This window comes from Perna viridis, chromosome 14, assembly GCF_037379345.1.
Source record: "Perna viridis isolate PV_CMFRI_1.1 ecotype Kerala chromosome 14, ASM3737934v1, whole genome shotgun sequence".
In the NCBI taxonomy this organism is placed as follows: Eukaryota; Metazoa; Mollusca; class Bivalvia; order Mytilida; family Mytilidae; genus Perna; species Perna viridis.
The window spans coordinates 5,632,284-5,653,796 of NC_142458.1; the positions used below are offsets into that span (position 1 = coordinate 5,632,284).

General features: G+C 32.4%; 2 protein-coding genes across 3 annotated transcripts; one reads left to right on the plus strand and one right to left on the minus strand.

Moving 5' to 3' along the window:
• The first annotated feature begins 1,644 nt into the window (after positions 1-1,644).
• LOC148597892 (stromal cell-derived factor 2-like) lies at positions 1,645-11,085 on the plus strand. Of its 2 annotated transcripts, none has more exons than XM_088561095.1 (6): positions 1,645-1,779; positions 3,567-3,682; positions 5,134-5,216; positions 6,368-6,507; positions 7,689-7,770; positions 9,262-11,085. In XM_088561095.1, the coding sequence occupies exons 2-6, from the start codon at positions 3,611-3,613 to the stop codon at positions 9,434-9,436; spliced, it is 552 nt and encodes a 183-aa protein (XP_088417221.1). In that variant the 5' UTR covers positions 1,645-1,779; positions 3,567-3,610; the 3' UTR covers positions 9,437-11,085. The 2 variants fall into 2 exon arrangements, with proteins under 2 accessions (XP_088417221.1, XP_088417220.1); XM_088561094.1 differs by having other exon boundaries at positions 1,645-1,726.
• Positions 11,086-11,189: 104 nt separating this feature from the next.
• Positions 11,190-21,248, minus strand: LOC148597893 (uncharacterized). Its single transcript, XM_088561096.1, has 4 exons — positions 21,096-21,248; positions 16,538-16,652; positions 15,110-15,273; positions 11,190-12,405 (listed from the first exon to the last, which is right to left on the minus strand). The coding sequence occupies exons 1-4, from the start codon at positions 21,142-21,144 to the stop codon at positions 12,158-12,160; spliced, it is 576 nt and encodes a 191-aa protein (XP_088417222.1). The 5' UTR covers positions 21,145-21,248; the 3' UTR covers positions 11,190-12,157.
• Between the last annotated feature and the right edge of the window lie 265 nt (positions 21,249-21,513).

Below are 21,513 nucleotides of genomic sequence, written 5' to 3' on the forward strand. Positions count from 1 at the left end.
TATGTTCTAATAACATACAAATTGTTCATTATATAGTAAAATATATAAATATTAGGAAAAATAATGTTTGGAAGCATAAGTTCATTGGAACGACGTCATAATGGTGCCACATTTATACAACATTTAAAAAAAACTGTTGAAAATTGTAACTTTTGATGGTATTTTGGACATATTCACATAAAAAAACCTTTACACTCAATTCTCACCTAAACATTTTAACACTTTAAGATTAATGTTCTGTTGTATTTTAGGCCAATGAGATTCTTTATCGCCCCTCTTACTTTAAGTGATCGTAGCCCCGCCCACCCAATGAAAAACGAATTTTACCATTGCTCCATTTTCTGAGACAATTTTCCCCCTTGAGCAAAGATAACTTCTAATTTTTCCATGGGTAAATAATTAAAAAAATAACCATCTAATGAAAGCTATTTTTGTCATCTCTCTACTGCATAGCATATTTCACATAGACAGCTTGATTTGATATTTTATGACATGCATTTTTTTAACAATTTTTTTTACCCCCTGTAATAAGATCAATTATTTTTATCTACATTTAACTAGAAATAAACCCCCCTTAAAAAAGCCCCATAAAATCAAATGGTGCTTTATCACTCCTATTTCCTCTACCACTAGTAATTACTGTTCAGTTTTTATAATATTTGTCAGTATCGATGCCAATGAATTGATAACGATGCAAAATGAAAACAATGTGGTTCAGGATGTTGCATCTTTGTTTTTCGCGGTTTGATTCCGTTTACTTTTTTCAAAAGTTAAATCAAATATACTTTCTAAATTCATGTATATATAGTTTACTCCAGCAGTGCTAGAGGTTGTATGGCAAGATTTTTTCTGACTTGGTTGGGGTATGGATGAAGGGAATTCAAACCTTTTACGTTGTAGGAGTATGCACGGTTAAGAAAAATCAAAGGACAAAAATCTAATAAAAAATTACAAAAACGAAGGGAAAAAAAACCGCAATCACAAAAACCACAAAACCAAACGAAGGTACATGTATTCATATACTAGTAGGAAAAAATGAGAGATCCACTTAAAGAAGGCTCGCAGTTACGTGTATACTTAAATCTCAGAACATATCGAAAGATGACAATACCGTCAAACCTTTTTTTTTTTAAGTTTTTGATATCCATACAAACCCTGACGCAAAAGACTATGTTACGTTCGTGTAGGATTCTCAAATTTAAGATTACTTTAGCACCATCGACACCCGAACAAGTAGAGTAACTGAGTTCCTTTATGAAACAGTCATCAGAACTGGGGACGGGGAACTAATAGTGTATACACGTATGTTTTATGTTCATATAATCATGTGCAATTATGTTTTTCTCTTTCATTTTTTTGTTTTGTAATATATTGTTTGTCACAAATCATGAGATCTATATGACAATGAAGTTGACTTGATTTGATTTAAATAAAATCTGACACTTTTGCACCTGAAAAAAAAAGCTCGTTCAGTACAAATGTACTAAGAATAAATTAAAGTACTTTTGCATTTTATATTGAATGTCATTTTTTTGGTTAACAGATCCCATTAAATGGGCTTCCCCAATTTCATCCAGTCAAATCACTTCACGTGTTTCTACCGGAAGCGCAGAAGTCCCTGTTTTGATCTCGGGCTTTTACGTTAGATTAAGCGTAATTACAGCTATGGCGTTCAACGAAATAGTTTCTTTTCTAGTTTTATCTCTCGTTTTACATATAGTTGAAGGTAAAATGCATTTTGATCACAAAACAGTTAGCTTTATGCATATGGTATCAAAGGTAATGGTAATTTTGGAGGCCAGATACTGCTTTTCCTGGCTGAAGTTTAACAGTTTTAAGTAATGTCACATCAGGCCACCACGGACTCGGTAAAAGCTCCCGACACTGAATCCCAAAAGGGATTAGGTAAACTAGTGTCTCTTTTATGCCGACTGCGTATGTTCAAATACTAGGGTATTTATCATTGATAAAGTAAAGTTGGAAATTAGAGACATACAACTCAAAAACAAAGAAAAGCGGGACAAAGCTTTTACACAGGTCTATACTTTATAGTAAAAACACACAGATTGAGATAGAATTGTGGCAGGATGGCCTACCTGTGTTGTAGTAGGTAGTGAGATTTAAATAGCCAGTTAATTGACTTGGCTCAATCTTTATCAGCATGAAATGACATTGTTTCTGCATTATTCTTTTTAAATTATCGCAGTAGTTTATGAGCAATCTCCATTGAAATCCACAATAACATCACAATATTCATGACACTACATGTCCCCTACAGTGGGGACTCGTCATTTATTAGCGGCACCTCATCAATTTCACTCACCGTGTATAGTATGAAGAAATTATAATTCTTGCTAATGGGAATGTATGAATAGACCCTTTATTATCTCAGGGTTGCCAAGTTTTTGTATGCAAATGTGTAAGATTTGGCAAAAGTTAGGAAGATCAAGGAAAAGAATCAACAGATCAAAGGAAAATGCCACCAAATGGAATGGGCACATGCTTTTTGCCTTAATATTTGTAACTTAGCAATTTCTAATTTTTGCAGACATCAAACAAATGGAAATCACACATACCCACTCAATTCCTAGAAAAAATAATAGCTCCACAGTAATCATGGTTTTTGTGAAATGGTCTTTAGTATTAAGCCACAGGAATGCATATGGGTCATTTCAACGAGAACATACTTGTTAATCTTCGGAACAGTTCATGTGGGAGATTCTCCCCATTGACTAAGCTTGTTTTTCGTTAACCAGTATGAATCAGCTTTCTCTAATTCTACATCTGGTTCGTCGACTGAGGTGAACCACTGGGTACAACCCAATAATCAAACTTCAGTCATGTGGTTCAAGTGGAGTGAACCGTTTAATAGAAAGCACCATCAGTGTCATGTGGGAGGTTTAAATGTAGAAGCAAATTTTTTATGTAAAATTATTTAGTATCTTTCCCAGAAATAAAAAAAAAAACTACCACCAATCTCCTTTTTTTATATGGGAGATTCTAAATTTTGCATTGATTTTGTGGAAATCTTATTAAAGCTATAAGAAATATGACAATTACCGGTAAGTAAATTGTAAGTGTTTGTAAGAATCAGGCAAAATTGGAAAAATCAGAAACATGCATGTTAAAACCCCACTGATCTGACAATATGATTTCACTCAAGGATGCTTACTTTATTTGAAAAGACCATTATTTGATCTCTGCATCACTGGATTTTCTCAGAAATTTTTCAATAGAATGTTAGAAAAATGAGGTTTTTGCCCGAGTTATCTGCCTTTGAAATGTTCATTTTCAGTGCATTTCAATGAAATTACAACTCAATGGTCCAGCATTATATGGAAAATCTTGTCTGTTTTTTGTGATTCTGAATTTGCAAATAGTCAAATTACACTGTCAGAATGATGTTTTTTTTTCTAACCATGTTTTACCTACTGCTTGATTCTTACTAGGACTGACACTTAACAATTTCAATACACATTCAGGCTTACAATTACAGGACCAAGTACCCCACGGTCCTTTGAGACTTCAGATGACCTTGTGTTCATGACCTTTACTTATGTTTTCAGGTAGATTTGATTATACCTATGTAACGTGTGGTTCTACATTGAAAATGCTGAATCCATACCACAATGCACGACTTCATTCACATGACGTAAAATACGGGTCAGGCAGCGGGCAACAGGTAATTAATGGAGTGAAAAATTTTAAACTTGTTTGTGCCAACTATTGTTGTAATAAACAATGATCCAGCTAGGATTTCGAAAGGGCAAGGTCTTGAAAAGGGGCACTTTGGCGTGATGTTTAATTTTCAAAAAAGGCATATATAGTGCTATACAAATGTGTACATCTAAGGTTTACAGTCCTACACATATAAAGATTTTATTATTTTAACGATATTAGTAAAGGGGCAAGGTATTTTATAAAAAAAAATAATCTGACAGAGCTTTATGACCCTTCTTGTTGCATTAAAGTTTTAACTTGTAAAATATTTTTTAATGTGATTTGTTTCATCTTGTTTCTATGACCACATTTCACCACTTCAACCTGAAAAATGGCCGGGCACCATGAAAAGGGCACATGGTATCACTTGGAAAAAGGCGGGCGGACCACTCTGTAAAAACGTCTTAGCTAGAACACTGTAGAAAATGCCTTGTGAGCTTGCCCTTCACTTGGCCTTGTCGTTAACATTTTATTAAAACTCATCTCCTCTGAAACTACTGCACCAATTAAAATAAAACTTGGTATGCATGTTTCATATAGTATTCTACATTTCTTTCAAAATCTGCTCTGAAACTACTTGATCAATTAAAACCAAACTTAATATGAATATTCTTTAACGTATTCTGCATAGATCTTATGTGGTGATTTTTGATATGTTGAAAAACATGGTCACTGTTACTAAAAATAGAAAAAAAGGGTCAGTCAGAAGTTTTTCTTATATATCTCCAAAGCTATTCAGTTAAGTCAAATTCTTCCAACTGCTGAAATGATCCTTATTATAAGGCCTACAAAAGTCTGCATGGATCAAAGTTGTCAGATTACTCCTTGTTAGAGTTATTGCCCTTGAAAGATGAATAAAAAGTATGATAGATTGAAAGAACATTCAATTGCTGAAATGATCAACATGATAAGTCCTACCAAAATCTTTTTTTGAGTCAAAATTTGTTGGACAACTCGTAGTTACAGTTATTGCCCTTGAAAGGCAAAAATTTAAGCATGTGAGTGATTCAAGCTCCTGGGAGCCTCTTTTTCAGTAAACTGTCCCTAATTTGATGTTAATAATACAAACGCATGCTAAAGTGCCTTTTTGTCTGAATTTCCCTGTCCTTTTCAAAACCTACAGGAAACTTAATTAGGAAAAACTAATAAAAGGCAATATCAGTTTTTTAGCATACACATTTGTATATCGAGCAAATAATGATGCTGGAAAAAACTAACTTTAAAGAACTATGGTAGAGCAGTAGACATCCCAATGACAACTTTATGCAATATGGAATGTGACATTGCCCATAAAAAGAATAATGTCAGTTTCGAGCGTCTTGTCAGAACATCACATCTTGCTCGATTGGATATTTTTATCTCGACATGTAACCTGTTGTTATTCTGTTGGTAATGCTATTTATGTATTTTCAGTCAGTCACAGCTGTAGAAAGTTCTGATGACCATAACAGCTATTGGCAGGTCAGAGGTAAAACAGGAAAACCATGTGAGAGAGGGTAGGTACTGATAGAAATAAAACCTCAGAAATTCAATATTTTTTAAACAAATATTTATATACAGTTTAGATAGAGACATACTGGGACTGATCACTGACAGATTGTTACACCACTCCAAGAGTGGTATCCAATTATTATTTCATACAATTTCTTACAATTTTTTTGGATAGTTTTGGGGCATGCTCTACCATTCAAAATTAAAAAAAACTGGGAACTATCAATTGAATTTAAAAAATTGTGGATTACCACAAACAGAGTGATGTACCACTCTGTTAATGATCTGTCATATTATGTCTCTTTATGCACTGTATTATTATGTAACATCCAATGATGATCTTTTCTAGTAGTCCAGAATGGAAAAAAAACTATTCAGGGGTTTCTTGTTAAATTGACATCCTCATTCCAAGGGATTTTTTATGAGATTACACATGTAATAAAACTTACCTAAATACAATCTAATCATATGGAATTGATAGAATTTAAATTTTCTCAGAAGCAAAAAAGTCAAAATTTTTGTATTAATTAAATGAGAACATTGGTAAGAAATTAAGCATCCTGGCTAGAAATCAGTAGCTAATTGGTCTGTATAGACCTTTTTTTCTGAACCTATAAAACAACTGTACATGCATTTCAATGGAAGCTCATTTTCTCAAAACCTTTAAAAGGCAGGAGCAAGATTTTGATCACAGGTTGTTCTTGGAACAGTGTTCACACTTGTGGACACAGCTCCTCAGGAACTGCTTGATTGAATTTGTCCACCTTTTGAATGATTGTTTCAATGCATTTATAGATGATCATTTTGTGCTGTGATTTTGATTCAACAAATTTTTTTAGGAGTAATGAAATTTTTTCACTTCTGCGTGTCTACTTTTTTTGCTGCGGCAGGGTAAATGAATTGCTTGTAGACACTAATTTTATATACATCTGTAGGTATTCCAAATTGTGATTTTGTATTTAAGCATTCTTACCATTAAGTTTAAATATATATCTTAATTTTGAAGTACATGTATTACAAGTGGGCATTAGCTTGCAGATTTCTTGTCGTAGATCATGCGATTTTTCTTGATTTTAACATACAAGGCTCCTGCTTTTTGGTTGCCTTACAGTACAATCATGTTTTTTTCTTATATACTGTCATATTTTATTTGTAGACAGCCAATCAAATGTGGACAGACTGTTCGTTTATTACATTTAAATACAAACAGAAATTTACATAGTCACCATTTTCAATCACCATTATCAAGAAATCTAGAAGTGACAGCTTTTGGTGAAAATGGTGAAGGGGATGAAGGTCAGTATTAATTGATGATAAATCAGTAATATGAATCATTTTTACATTGTGATTTTTTTACCATATATTGTTTCTGGGTTGAGGAACAGGGTTATTCTTTAACGAGCTTTGCTCACAGTTTTAAACCCTGCCACACAAAGTGGCAAGGCATTATTGGATACCCTCCAAATGTTGCATGTCCATGCATCCACCAACAGTCTCATTTTTCAGCAAAATCCAAAATGATTTCCAGTTTGGCCATTTTGAAAATTTTGCCACCCCCCCTTTTCCATCATTACACAGTGAGATATCACTTAATGTTCCTTTAATGCCATATTTTTCTAGTTTTACAGTATATTGAGCAGAAAGTATTCACGGGTGGTTTGGTGTTGTACTCATTTCAACATGGGGTAGGCCTTTGTATTCAATTATTTTATAGCGATCGTTAGCTGGGTTTAAAACACAAATATAAAAGTCAATCCGTATGTTAATAAATACAACACCATACCTAACATGAATTATTTCTATTATAATTAATAAAGACTATCTACACATCTTAATAACACAGAGGTAGATATATTGGGTAATATATATCATTTCAACTTTGATGTTTAAAGTCTGTCATGAGAATTAATTGTACCTTTTTCATATAAAACACCTCTTTTCCAAAACTTATGAAGTGAGTACCTGACCTCAAGTTTTTTTGTTTTGTTTTTAATTTCAAGAATCTTGAGAAAATTTCAAATGGAAAATCAAAATTGACATGTTTTTTGTATATATTATGTATAATCTGTTGTTATATATTTTGTCGTCTTTTAATCGCATTTTGCTGGTCTTACCTTAGAAATGCTGTTTTCCTTTGCCTTGATGGGTTTAGTCTTGTAATAAAGTTTCATTACCATCATTTATACTTGTTCACCTTTGGAACAGATCATGTGGAAGATTCTTCCCCATTATCACTATCCCTTGTTTTTAATGCGGGATGTCATTTTCACGGCAGACAAACAGTGCAATGATGAATAAGGCAAAGATAAGTAACTCTATTTTATCTTTATAAATATTTACCAAGATTTAATATTTGTGATCCAACTTTGACTGCGAATAATGCAAAAAATAGGTCACCATGAAAATAACCTTATGTATGGCTTAAGTTGCATTTCAACCACCTTCTTCCACTAAAATAGATCTATATAATTTTACAGGAGACCATTGGGTGATTGTATGTTCTGGTAACTATTGGGACAGAAAACAGAAAGTCAGAGTTAAAAATGTTGTTACTGAGCAGTGAGTATAATGTAGATGTAGAATTCTCATAGTTACTGCTATTGCTATATCTAAGGTACTTTGAGTAGCAGTCTTTCTAAAAATCAGGCAGAAGGTGATTCTTTCATGTCAGAAACCCACTGAATTCAGTTTTATTTCTTGTTCAGAAACAGTAACTGGTCATGTAACCAGTCTTAGTTTTTCATTTGGTTGTTGAGCTTTTAAGATAGAAATTATATTGGTTATACATGACATTGGCATCTTGTTAGAGTTATCGTTCTTGATTTGGTTACAGTTGGTTGATTTTAGTGGGAGATGAATGTATGATTTTCTAAAAAGTACTTATCTAAACACAGAAATTATTATCGTTATGTGAAAGTATAGCATATGTAGACGTAAAGAGCATCTCTTGTTTGGTGGGGTTTTCTATAACATGAATCACTTTACCATGGGCAATGTCTGAATTTTACGTGGACTGGTACTTAATATGAGTCCAGATTTCTAGGGTTCCATTTCCCTGTCCCTTTTTGGTGTGGGGAAGTTTATTATTATGCTCCACTTTCCCTTTGGTAAGAAATCTTGAATTTCTGAAAGGATTTGTTAAGTTTGGAAAGCAGATTTTAATTGTTTTTGAAAGTTAATCAATTGGAGTATTCTTTTGGAAAGCTTAATTTAAGAAAAAATCCTAGAAATCTGATGAGGCAGACAAAAACTTAAGTATTTGAAATATGCTTGTCAGAAGTTCTGATCTTAATTCAAATGATATTTCGTAGCAGAGTGGGTATACTGCTCATCTGCCATTTTTCATAACAAAATTCTCAGCTTCTGTAAGAGTAATCAAAGGAACCAAGGTTATAGCGGTAATGAAAAGAATGCAATCCAGGGACAAAGGTCAGACATGGAAAACAGACATACACAACAAAGAACACAAAGTAACTGAAATCATACACACAAAGCAAAAAAAGCAAATGAGCAACTCAGACTCCACTAAAAACTGGAAGCATGGACCAGGTGCACCGGTAGGGTAAGCGTCATTTGCTTTTCTAGAAACGCCCAATCATAGGCTGTTGATATTTCATTCAAAGCTTTATATAGGTATACTGTATTGTGTTATGTGTTTTTGTTATTGTATGACATCTATTTCCTGTTTGCCAAAAACATTTGAATTGTCCTTGTACAGTAGTAATATACAAAATACCAACATTTCAAAGCAAAGTGTGGCTAAGTAGATAGGTCAAAATATTTTTATTTATTTCTTTTTTCATTGTGGAAACAATGCCTATTAATCTGGCAATCCAGAAAATTAATCTGGCAAACCAGAAAATTAACCTGGCAATCCAGAAAATTGGATTAGAATAAAATATTTGATTAAGTGTTTGCGACTTGCTCCATTTTTTGGACAGGTTTGGGGGAAATGAACAATATTTTATTTTAAGCCTTTGGTGTGTGATTTGTTCACATTTATACATCCTTTTCCAAATTCCAACTTTATTTATTTTGTTTCTTTTTCAGTTATTTACATGTAACAGGGGATACTTTTGGTCGACCCATCCACGGCCAAAAAGAAGTTAGTGCTTACCCATCTCCAAGCGAACTTAATTATTGGCAGGCTGCAGAAGGAATATTTGTCAAACCCTCAGAAAATCCAGTACCATCGGCAAAGACACCGTCACATGATGAATTTTAATATTCATTTCCATTAGGTCTCATAGTTTATATATTAAGTCGCATTTTTAGACCATGAAAACAATACTTGAATTTTTTCTTTTTTTTTTGTCTACAATGTTTTGAATTGGATAGATAGGTGGTTTGCAAATTTTCATTTTTATTTTGAGGTCAAAGGTTGTCATAATTTGCTTCCTAGAGGAGGCAAAATTTTCTAATGTGGCAAAAAAAGTCCTCAAATAATATGAATAATTTAAGGCTTGGCAGAAAGCTGTTTGTCCTGTTGAGTTAAGATTCAAATGTTTTTTATGGTCTTTAATTTGTGAATGAATGTGTTATTGTGGTTTATTTCTTTTCATGAAATTCAAGACATTTTTCTTTTAAAAGAAAATACTCGGCCATTTCTGCTATGCTAAAAAATAACCTTGGATGCAAAAAAAATTTGTTGACACGTTCTTGGAATTGAAGTGAATTGCAGAGGTGGAGCTAAAATTTCAAACATTTAGTCCTCCAAGAAGTTTTGTTTAAACAGATGAACTTAAATGAAATAATACTAAAAAAAATTAACAGTCTAGAACTAGATCAGACAAAATTTGGGCAGATTTTTTTTAGTAGTGCAGTTTTTATTTGTGGAACAAGAAAAGGCTGTTTCAATTGCTTTATAAGAATGTGATCATTAACTGATAAACATTTGGTACTATCCATGCATTAATACTGAATGCAGAACTGTGGGTTATCATTTTTCATTGTCTTTTATGTGGTTTTACATGCATGAAATCTTGTAAAATTTTGTGCTTTGTTCACCCCTAAATAATACTTAATACAGGAGATTATTAAAGTTATTGAAACATTAACTAAAAGTAATGTTTGTGATCTATTTTGGAGTGCAATTGGTCATTTTCATAAGTTTTTATACCCTTCCACACAAAGTGGTGAGGTATTGTGTGATACTCAGTAAGTTGCATTCCAGACTGTCCATCTCCAATGGTTTACATTGAGGTAGCCAATGTTAATATTCTGAATGACATCAAGAAGTTCTGGTTTTCATCTTATTGACTTTGTTTGCTCAGTTCAGCTTGAATCTAATGAAATGCTATTGTAAATTTACATGTTTTGTATTTCATTTTAAAGGATGTAGACCTAGGGTACGGGACAATTCTTACAAATCATTGGAATGTTTGTATTCACCATTTTACATCAATATCATGTAAGCATCAAAGTGACTTAGATTTGATTCCGCAGCTGTTTCAAATGAAAGCTTAAAAGACTTTGGTGAATTGAATATGATACAAACATCTCGCTGATTTCAAGAGTTTTGTCCCTTACCTTAGTCTATCTCTTTAAGAAAATTTATATTTAAATGTATTTCATTTAATAAATGTATAAATTATTCAGAAATCACTTTGTGCTAAACAGAAGTGATCGATCAACAGCTTTACTGATTCATTTGACAGATGTATGATGGATGACAATTATTCATGTAGTTGAGCAGATGAGTCCAGGTACTGTGCAAAATCGATTTTCTACTGATTGATCACAACTTTTTTTCTGTTTAGTCCCAGAACTTTTTATGAACAAGTCATGTTATGAATTAAGTTTGTGAGTTCTTTAGTATGTGTATGTCCATGTTATATTTGAAAACTATTTTAAATACAGATTGTTTCTATAGAATTTATAGTTTTCTTTGTCATTGAAAGTACATATATTTTCCAGATAGATAATCCTATGAACTCTATATCAAACTGGGCTGCCATGGCTTTAGTATAAACGTAATATAACCTAGTAATTTTAGTTCTAAAAAAAATGAATAAGAAATATCACGAATGCATATAAAAATACAAATTAAAATGAAAAACACACATACATGCACACACACTCAGTTATCTAAAAAAGAATACACAAATTGCAAAAAAAGCAACAAACGTTGATTGATTGATTGATAGTGGCTTCACATTTAATGACAGAACAGGGACACATGTACTCGTATATGAATGAAATGAAAAAGATACGTTACCTGGATTGTTTTAGTAGTACATGTAACGTCACCTGGATTGTTTTAGTAGTACATGTAACGTTACCTGGATTGCTTTAGTAGTACATATAACGTCACCTGGATTGTTTTAGTAGTACATGTAACGTCACCTGGATTGTTTTAGTAGTACATGTAACGTCACCTGGATTGCTTTAGTAGTACATGTAACGTCACCTGGATTGTTTTTGTAGTACATGTAACGTTACCTGGATTGTTTTAGTAGTACATATAACGTCACCTGGATTTAGTACATGTAACGTTACCTGGATTGTTTTAGTAGTACATATAACGTCACCTGGATTGTTTTAGTAGTACATGTAATAGTGCAGGATATATTTTTGTGATATTGATATTTTATGAACTTGTTAGGTTAAGAACTGTGATAGAACATATAATCTTGAGGATTGAGACTGAGTTTTTTTCTCATTTAAAAAAAAAAAATCCTGATTCTAATTCCTGTTTGAATTAAATGTTGGATAAGGATTTACGCATATTTGACAAGTACAGAATGATTGATGATTCAACAAAAGCATTAGAAATATAGCAATATAATCGGTCATTGAAGTTTTAAATATACATCTTCCATATAAACAGTGAAAAGAAATTCTTTTTCTGCTGTGCAAGTCTTGATAAGTGTTCCTACTTTGTTCTTTTTACTTGACAATTATTAGTAAACTAGTAAAAAAATGAAACAAGTCAACAATTGATTTACTAGCGGTATTCATGACCTTGGTGGTCAACTGGAGCCGCTGATTGGACAATATTTAATGATTGAGGCGGGGCAGAGTTTGCAGTTGCTTCTTTATTGGACTGTGGCTGGGCGTTGTAATTCGGTGGTGGATGGGAAAGTGCGTTGTAACCTGGTGGCGGAGGCGGCATAGAACTTGATGGGGGATATCCCATGTTCGCATTCATACCATGGCTGTATGGTGTTTGATAGGTATTATAATTGTTCTGAGCTAAAATTACAAAAAAGCTAATAATCGAATACTGAACTGTAAAGCAAATTCATAGAAATCAAATGCTTTTGTACTTAACTATAGAAGTCGAAGCTAATAATATATACTACCACATAGTCGTCCATTTCACACACACACACACACACACACACACACACACACACAAAATTGAAACTGAGTTTGGTTTGAATGTCATTTCTTGCATCTCCACTTACAGATCACAGAATTTTATTTATTTGTAAAATGTATTAAATACTTAAACTATTAACGATCACTTTTTCTATCTGCGCATTTTATATCGTCAGCATGGGGGAGACAATTGACAGAATTTTCTTTTCAAATGGGTGATAATTAGCGGAAAATGTTCTATAAAATTTAATGGGAGTTCGGTGACCTATGTTCTTCTAGATTAAATTTCTGCAGTACGTTCAATATAGGCCATCTCCGATAAAAAAAAAAGTAGGAAAATGTATCCACATGAAACTGTCATTCAACTTTGTATTACATAATTCAACATTTTTTTTACTAAACACTTGTTATTTGTTTATATGCATGTATTTGTAAAATAAACTGAAAAACGACAAAAGTTTATGCTGCATTGAACCGCACCATTTGTCACTATTACTAAGCTTATATCAAGTATCTGTGATAAATTGTTTTTGAACAAATAGTTGTAGATGAACGAAATGAAGAACACTATGATCAGTGTATAAAATGAGAATAAAGACATTCCTTGAACGCTATAAAAAGGAAATGTGGCGGAATTGCCAATAAGGATATAGAATGCAACAACCTAAACAAATTAGACAAAGTCAACAAGCATTATCGAAAGAGTACTGGGTGTTTCTGTAAACTTCTTCAAAATCCAAAAGCAACTGATAAGCACACCTAGACAACTCAGACAAAAGTATCAATAAAACACGTCCAATAGGATTTAGGGAATATCTAAGAAAAACAAGGTCTTCGTGCAAATGCTAAGATAAATGCCAAGATAAAAAAGTATTGGCAGAGAGTTTGACAAAATGTAATATAGTTAACTGATATCTAGTTTATCAACAAGGGATTCAATATTAGAACCAATAAAACAAAAATCAAAGAATGAACAATGATACATAGAAGATAATCCTTACGGATAAGTTTAATCAAATATTTTTCCAGACTATTACGATTCTGTTAAAACTTTCGAGCTGTATTTATTACATTACCACACACACATTTTTGATTAAGTTACTACAAGTATAACTAATCTTTATATTCATGAAAGAATTCAGTAAGTCTTTAATTAATTTTTGGTTTCGGAAACCTTGACTTAACCATTTACCGGTAATACAGATATTTCGTTCATTAAAGTTTAAAACATCGCTACACGGGCATATCGAAACTAGCTGAGAAATATATACACTATATGAAAGAGCCAAAGGAAATGAGAAATCATCCATCTTGTCGTACATTTTAGTTTTAAGTTTACCTTGTGAAATGGGAATATTCATATCCAGAAATATGACAATTGAAACTGTCCTTATTAGCTTTATTTGCATTTAAATCATTATGGCAAATTTCAGCAATGTATTTGAAAAAGTCAGGGTTATTCAGCCCTACAATAACGTCATTGTAGCGATATGTATTATTAAATTTGTCTATCAATTTAGATTTGGTAGGATCTTATTTGGCCATAGCTGCGATTTATAACTATACAGGAACAGATTTTCTATCAAAGGAGCTCAATTTGAGCAAATCGGAATTCCTGCATACTGCAGATAAATTTATCGCCGAAACTGATATAAATGTTATCAAGAGAAAATTTGACTGATTTTATCATGTTGACACAGGTCCAGTAACTATCATTTTTATATTTGTCTCGTTCGTTTGAGAAAAATGATATTTCTTTATTACAGCTAATACATTTTTCATCTGCTTTATCGAAACACCATTTGATGAGATAAGAATATTATTAACGCCATTATATTCATCGGCTTTAATATAATAATTTATAATTAGTTCCTTTAACATTGTGAGATCGCGGGTTTCAAGAACATAAATCTTAGTTATAGTACACTTACTGGCCGCTGAGATGAAATGGATTCTTGTGTTATTTTGGTAACCAATGCATGTTAGGAACTTGAAAATGTTCAGCCGGGGCCTTAAGCACATCTGTGTCAGCAATGTTATTGTTTACTATTTGATACTCTGTTGAGAACATGGCTTGGAAACTGAACTTTTAAATTTCATTCGTAAGTACATTTATATAGTACTTACATCACACCACTACCGTATCAATGGCTGCTTTCAAGTTGTCTGTCGGTTCAAGTTTAGTTTTAATTCTTAGACATTGATTACTTTTTTCTGTTAATGTCTTAGTTGTTTTAAGGTGATACAATAAGATAAAAGAGCGTCATGTAGGACTCGTCAACACTCTACTCAGTCTAGTTTGAAGGTAGACGATATTAATGTCCTATTTATTAAAAAAAATCTCGGACAGTCTCCGTCTTTGACGATGTTAAGGTCACCAGTAATAACATGGCCACATGGCTCATATCTGAAATTGGCTATTGTACAGTCTCATGATAAAGTAATACTATCTTAAATATTAGCATCCGATGTAACTGAAGTATTATCAAAAATTAAATTTTTATTAGATTTTTTAAAGCTCTAAAAAAATTGGTGGTTCAATGCTACTTTCATTTCAGGTAGTAAAATAACTTACCAGTAGAAAATGTTGCCATGGAAACTCCTTGTGTTGGATGTACTACACGTCCCGTTTGCCCAGCCCTTTTATTACAAGAAGAGCAGATAGCAACAATAATACTTATGAATATTGCAAGAAAAATCAAACATCCGATAACAATCCCGGCAATGCCACCATACGATCTGAAAAGTTAAAATAATACTGCCAAAACGTGCATTTACATATTCTGCCTAGAATATCAAAAGCCATTCGACACTATTCTACTCTTAACACAAAACTTTTCAATGGTGGGACAAGCGGGGATGATTTTAAGTGTTGATAACTGCGTAATATTTTGTAGTGATCGAGCCGCTGCAAAATAGGCCATATCAATGGTAAATTTTGTTGTATATACGGTATGAATGTCCCCTTTAACCTTATATCATTCCTCACCTCAATATTTCGACTGTTATTCCTCATTTATTCAAGTATATTTTTTACGTAAGAATTATACTTTAAAAGCCAAATCCATTCCCAACCTCTTTTCCCTATTTCTCATCCCCCTTTGCCTTATATACCACAGTTGGTACCATTACAGTAATATAAAAAAACTGTAACCAGTATATCGAAATATAACTTGAAATGTAGAGAGAAATGTTCGATACTTGCAAATGCAGAAAAAAAGAACAACAAACAATGACAAAAAGACCAAACAAACCACGCCAAACTAAAAAAGAAAATAAAATAAAACAAAACAAAATAAAAATAGAAAACAAAACAAAACATAATAACAAATAAACAAAATAAAATTAATATAAAATGAATAAAATAGTATAACAAAAGTAAATACATTTTAATTATTTCTATTTTACAAACCATTGTACATAACAATTTTTTCGAGCAAATGACCAATGATTTATATAATGTATATTTCGTCACGATTTACTCTTTTGCTTTTTTTTTCTCATAAGAAGAAACGTCAATACCAAAATAATTATTGGACTAAACAACTTGACGCATCCTCTCCCAGTGTATGAAAAACTCAAAATTCATAGCTTTATGCAAACAGATTCATGGACAGGCAAATATTTCACGTGAAATTCATGTAAATTGAACTTTACACGAAATTCACATGAACTTCACATGAAATTAACGTGAAATTTACTTAACATGAATTGCATGTGAACAATTCATGTGAATTTCACGTGAAGGATCGATTCACCCGAATTTCACGTGAACACTGTCACAAAGTTTATTTGCTCAGTTTGGGTGAATATCATGTGAAATTCATGTGAAAATCATGTAAAATAATTTAGCCTGTTTTTTTTTTTAAAACTTATTCGTGCACTTCTTAATCAGAATATTGACTATATTAATAATTTGGAGATAAACAAACAAACAAAACAACGGGACATCTTAACTAAAGTTTGGACTGCACGTTTTTACCATTGGGCAAATCAAACTCACATTGAATAGCTGTAGTAGTAGATACAATATTCATATCCGTAATATCCGGAACAGTATCCAGAGCAATACGTTGTTCCGTAGCTATATGAGTAACATAATTCTTCTAATGAATTTCCTGAAAGACAAAACAAAATAGTGCTGTTTGTTTCTGCAATTTATTTAACCATGTGTACCTGTTATCTTAGGAAAAAAAGACAAGTAAAGATATTATGGAATAAAGATAACATTAGTATCATAGAAACTTGAAAACTTCTATCGATTCCGCGGACAATAAGTCATGCGTGTTCATGCCATTATTTTTGCAAATATATTTCCATACATCTAGTTATTTCAACGAATGTGTTTGCTTCATTTATTTAATTTATTGCAGTTGTATAGCAATTATCTGAATTTAATTCACAACACCGTGTGCAGCAATAAAACCACGCCGGTGAACAATAACTTCAACATTCAATGGAAAGTGTAAAACACTTCGCTGGTTTTTTTTTGTGCAATATCAGTCAGTACTTTCGCTTTATAAATGTAACTCCTTCCCGTAAAAATCAAGCTCTAGAATTGTTTAACATTTTACTTTAAAGTGTTGTATTCATATCTCACGGGGAATTACTGAATGGTCCCACCCGATAAACGGAGGCAGACAAAACAGTAACATGTAACATTGCCAATAACTGGCACAAACCGATTTTCACTAATTTTACTTTCGGTTCGGCTGGTACATCGTCTGGGATGTATCACTGGGTAGGAACTGATAATGGAATAAAAATGTATGGTTCGATCGGAACGAAATGCATAATGGAAAGCAATCTTGGTTACGAAAAAAATATCTTCCGGTATTCAGAATGGAGTACGATCTACATTAAAAAAAAATATACACGAATAAGACTTCATTTCATTGATGGTATGAAAGGATAAATAAAAAGCGATAAATGATAGTTTTGAACTAAGAAATCTTACCAACATTAATTATGAAGGCTGCTATTTGAAGAAGATACAGTCCTCACATTTTCTTGCTTCAAATTTAAAATATTATCTTAAAACGGTTTATTCAAGCTTCATTGTTCAAACATACTTCTTTTTTCAAATATATAATTATGCTGTACTTGGTCACTTGTAAGTACAAGTTATTTCTGAATGACATAACCGTTATAGTGCAATCACAAATTTAAATGTCTTTTGTACATATTCAAAATGTGTTTTATATAGGTAAAATTGTCGTTTTATGTTTATAGTTTGGTTTTCATGTATAAATTCATTGAAATTATAAAATTTCAATAACAAGGGATCACACATGGTTTCATGGCTGTATGTGTATAGAGTAATCAAGGGAACCAAGGTTATAGCGGTAATCAAAAGAATGTAATCCAGGGACAAAGACCAAAAATGGAAGACAGACATACACAACAAAGAACATAAAGTAACTAAAATCATACATACAAAGTAACAAAAGTAAATGAGGTAGGGTAAGCGTCCTCTGCTTTTCTAGAAACACCCACTGAGTAATATAATCTAATAATAATAATAAAACAATCCACGATAAATGTACAATATATAACTCAAGACTGCCTCATATATAATTGATCGTTATGAGTGGTGTTAATATACAGATAAATGTTATGTTCCGTGCTAAAGTCCCCCACCTTCGCGAAGACATGCACGCGGGCTTATGGAAGTAATATTAATTGTACTCTTGCTCCAACAACATAAGGCTTTAATGTGCTTTTAAATGACAAAAATACATCTACAGATAATCTTGTCAAAAATTGATCAATCAACAATCCAACACCTTTCTCAACCAGAAAATTTAAAGCCCTTTCATATCAATTTAAATGCATTTTGAACTTTGGGAAACCAAACACCTGTATAAACCAGCCAATGAACAAAAGGGGTTCGGGTCAAACAGTTTTCACTATATTAATTAAGGAAAGAGTAATCAAGGGAAGCAAGGTTATAGCGGTTATCAAAAAAATGTAATCCAAGGACAAAGACCAGACATGGAAAACAGACATTCACAAAAAGAACACACAGTAACTAAAATCATACACACAAAGCAAAAAAAGCAAAGGAGCAACTCGGACTCCACTAAAAACTGGGAGCATGGACCAGATGCACCTATACGGTCAGCGTCATCTGCTTTTCTAGAAACATCCGCCGAGTTGCTCATAAAAAGTCGAGTGTGGGGTAGACAAATGAGGAAAGGAAAACTATGATCCATTGAATAAATCAGTTTTCATGGTGCAGATGGATACGCCATAAGGATCCACGAATTCATGATGACGACCATAAAACTTCTGTAGTGCTGACTTCAACATAACCCTGTTCCAGAAGCCTACTTGTTAGAGTTCTAGTGCGATACAAAAAGTCTGCGAAGTTTCCGCAAGCTCTGGCATAACGTATGAGTTGTGATATGAACACTCCATACGCATGAGATGAAGGGATGTTGCCACAGATGAAAGGAAAGTTGACAATTCTGAATGAAAAGTCATCACGTTTGTCGTAAAGTTTGGTCAATAGTTTTCCTTTACCATCGATTTCTAAGTGTAGGTCAAGATATGAGGCTGACTTCACAGTGTCTGTAGTATCCTTTATCTCAAGTTCTTTTGGGTAGATGCGATGTATCGAATCCCCGAAATTAGGATGGTGTAAAGATTATACGTCATCTATATAGCTGAAACTGAGATTGAAGGTTCTAGCCAAACGATATTTTTTTCTTATGATATATCTGCTTACACTTACAATTTTGGTAGACGTTCTTAGTTTATAGTGTATACCTTTGTCAGATTTAAAAAAATAGTTCATTTATGTGTATTATGAAACACCTTTACAAACACATTGTTTTCATAGTATATATAGAACGTTAAAATATATATTTACAGCATATCAAGTAAACCAATAAAAGTCAGGTAAGAACTAGGCCTAATAATGTTTAATTCGTGTTTTAATTTATTTTTGCGCCAATCCTAAAACGAAACTAATATCCTTGTCAGGGTAAAATTTAACGAGCGTTGTGTGTATGATATCACAGACACTTTTAAAATAAGATTTTAATAGATATATCTTTCAGTGTTTAATGTTAAAAAAATGTTGATATAGTACTAAAAGTGTACTGTGCCTTTCGTTTGGATAACAGTTATTCCGATGGTTTATAATAATGTATTTATCAAAGAGTAATCAAAGAAACCAAGATTCTAGCGGAAATCAAAAGAATGTAGTCCAAAGACAAAGACCAGACATGAGAAACAGACAAACACTACAAAGAACATAAAGTAACTAAAATAATATCAGGACAATAAGTTATCGATAGCCATTACTACGATGATCAATATAGAGGAAGTTAGCATTCATTGTCGAATTATTCTCTATTTACAGACAGCTATAGTAGTACAAAAGTACGTTTTTTCTTCTCTGTCTCAAATTGGAACAATGCACTCGTCTTTGTCGATATAATACCCGATGATCAAATTCTGACCAGATATGTCGCACCCGATGATTTTACATAGCAGTAATTTAATCTAATAGACAGATTCAATAGCAAATTAACAATATTAATTGTATATCGGTAAATATGTAAGATTAAAACCCTTTGCTGGTACTAACAATTCTGTGTTTCTTTCCAAGAAAAATGAGTTCATTGAAATGTGTACCTCGGTATATACATGCATTACTAATCTAACATTAAGGCCAAAAGCATTATGTTCATCCGATTTGTTAAATACTCTTATAAAAAATCACTTCTCTCACGAATGTAATAAATGTCTCATTCATTTTGGAGAGAGAATTCAGACTACCTTCCCAGTGCAAGACTGATGTTAAAAATAAAGTTCTGTTTCTGTCCATTGATAATGTTTTTCAGTATATTTTATAGATTTTAATGCCTTATATACTCTGCTGTAAAAGTATACATTTTCGCTGTCTACTAATTTTCACTATTTCCGCAGTGGACAGAAAAGCGTGAAAACAGTACCTTTAAAATTGAATTTAAACACGATAAAACGCTTACTATGTTTTGAAATCGCAAAAATTTATACCCGCAAATAAGTTTACTTGACAGAATTCTCGAAAATGAATACGTTTACAGTATCTAAAAAAGTTTAACTCGGGCAGAGTAATTGGTTCTTTTCAAAGAATCTGTATAATGTTTAAGAAACAAGCAGTCAATGGGGCAGACAAACAACCGAAATACATTACAGTAACATAAAACATTGCCAATATTTGGCACAAACTGATTTTCACTAATTCTACTTTCGATTCGACTGAAACGTCTGGGATGTATCACTGGGTAGGAACTAATAAAGGAATACAAATCTATGCTTTCATCGGAACGAACTGCATAATGAAGAGCATCATTGGTTATTATACGAAAATAAAACAAAAACGAAAACAAGACAAAACATCATAACTACGATTTTAGTATCTTCCGGTATTCAGAATGCAGTATGATCTACATTTTGTTTTTAAAATACACGAACAAGACCTCATTTCATTGATGGAATGAAAGTATAAATCAAAAGCGTCGAATGATAGTTTAGTTTTGAAGTAGCCATTCATTAAGAAATCTTACCGATATTAATTATGAAGGCTATTATTTGAAGATGATACAGTCCTCCCATTGTTTTTTACACAGGTTTAAAACATGATCTTAAAACGGTTTATTCAAGCTTCCTTGTTCAAACATATTTGTTTTTCAAATATAAAATTATGCCGTATTTAGCTAAGCAACCACTGTAAATAAAAGTTCATTTCTGATTGTGATCACCGTTAAAGTGCATGCACAAATTTAAATGTCTCAATTAAAAATTGTCGTATTATGTTTATAGTTTGGTTTTTATGTATAATGTATTGAAATTGTAAGATTTTAATTATAAGGGAGCACAAACGGTTTCATGTCACAAATGTAATTATATAATGTAATATAATAATAACAAAAACGAATTTGTCAATTCACGATAAATGTACAATATATAACTCAAAACTGCGTC

What these genes read in the sequence shown, in the direction of transcription:
- LOC148597892 (XM_088561094.1), top strand. Translation starts at nt 1,666, where the DNA reads ATGGCGTTCAACGAAATAGTTTCTTTTCTAGTTTTATCTCTCGTTTTA. An exon ending in GGTCAGGCAGCGGGCAACAG is followed by an intron (nt 3,683 to 5,133) that starts GTAATTAATGGA and finishes ATGTATTTTCAG; the next exon opens with TCAGTCACAGCTGTAGAAAG. An exon ending in AAATGGTGAAGGGGATGAAG is followed by an intron (nt 6,508 to 7,688) that starts GTCAGTATTAAT and finishes ATAATTTTACAG; the next exon opens with GAGACCATTGGGTGATTGTA.
- LOC148597893 (XM_088561096.1), bottom strand. Translation starts at nt 21,144, where the DNA reads ATGGGAGGACTGTATCATCTTCAAATAATAGCCTTCATAATTAATATC. An exon ending in AGCCTTCATAATTAATATCG is followed by an intron (nt 16,653 to 21,095) that starts GTAAGATTTCTT and finishes TTTGTCTTTCAG; the next exon opens with GAAATTCATTAGAAGAATTA. An exon ending in CATGGCAACATTTTCTACTG is followed by an intron (nt 12,406 to 15,109) that starts GTAAGTTATTTT and finishes TTGTAATTTTAG; the next exon opens with CTCAGAACAATTATAATACC.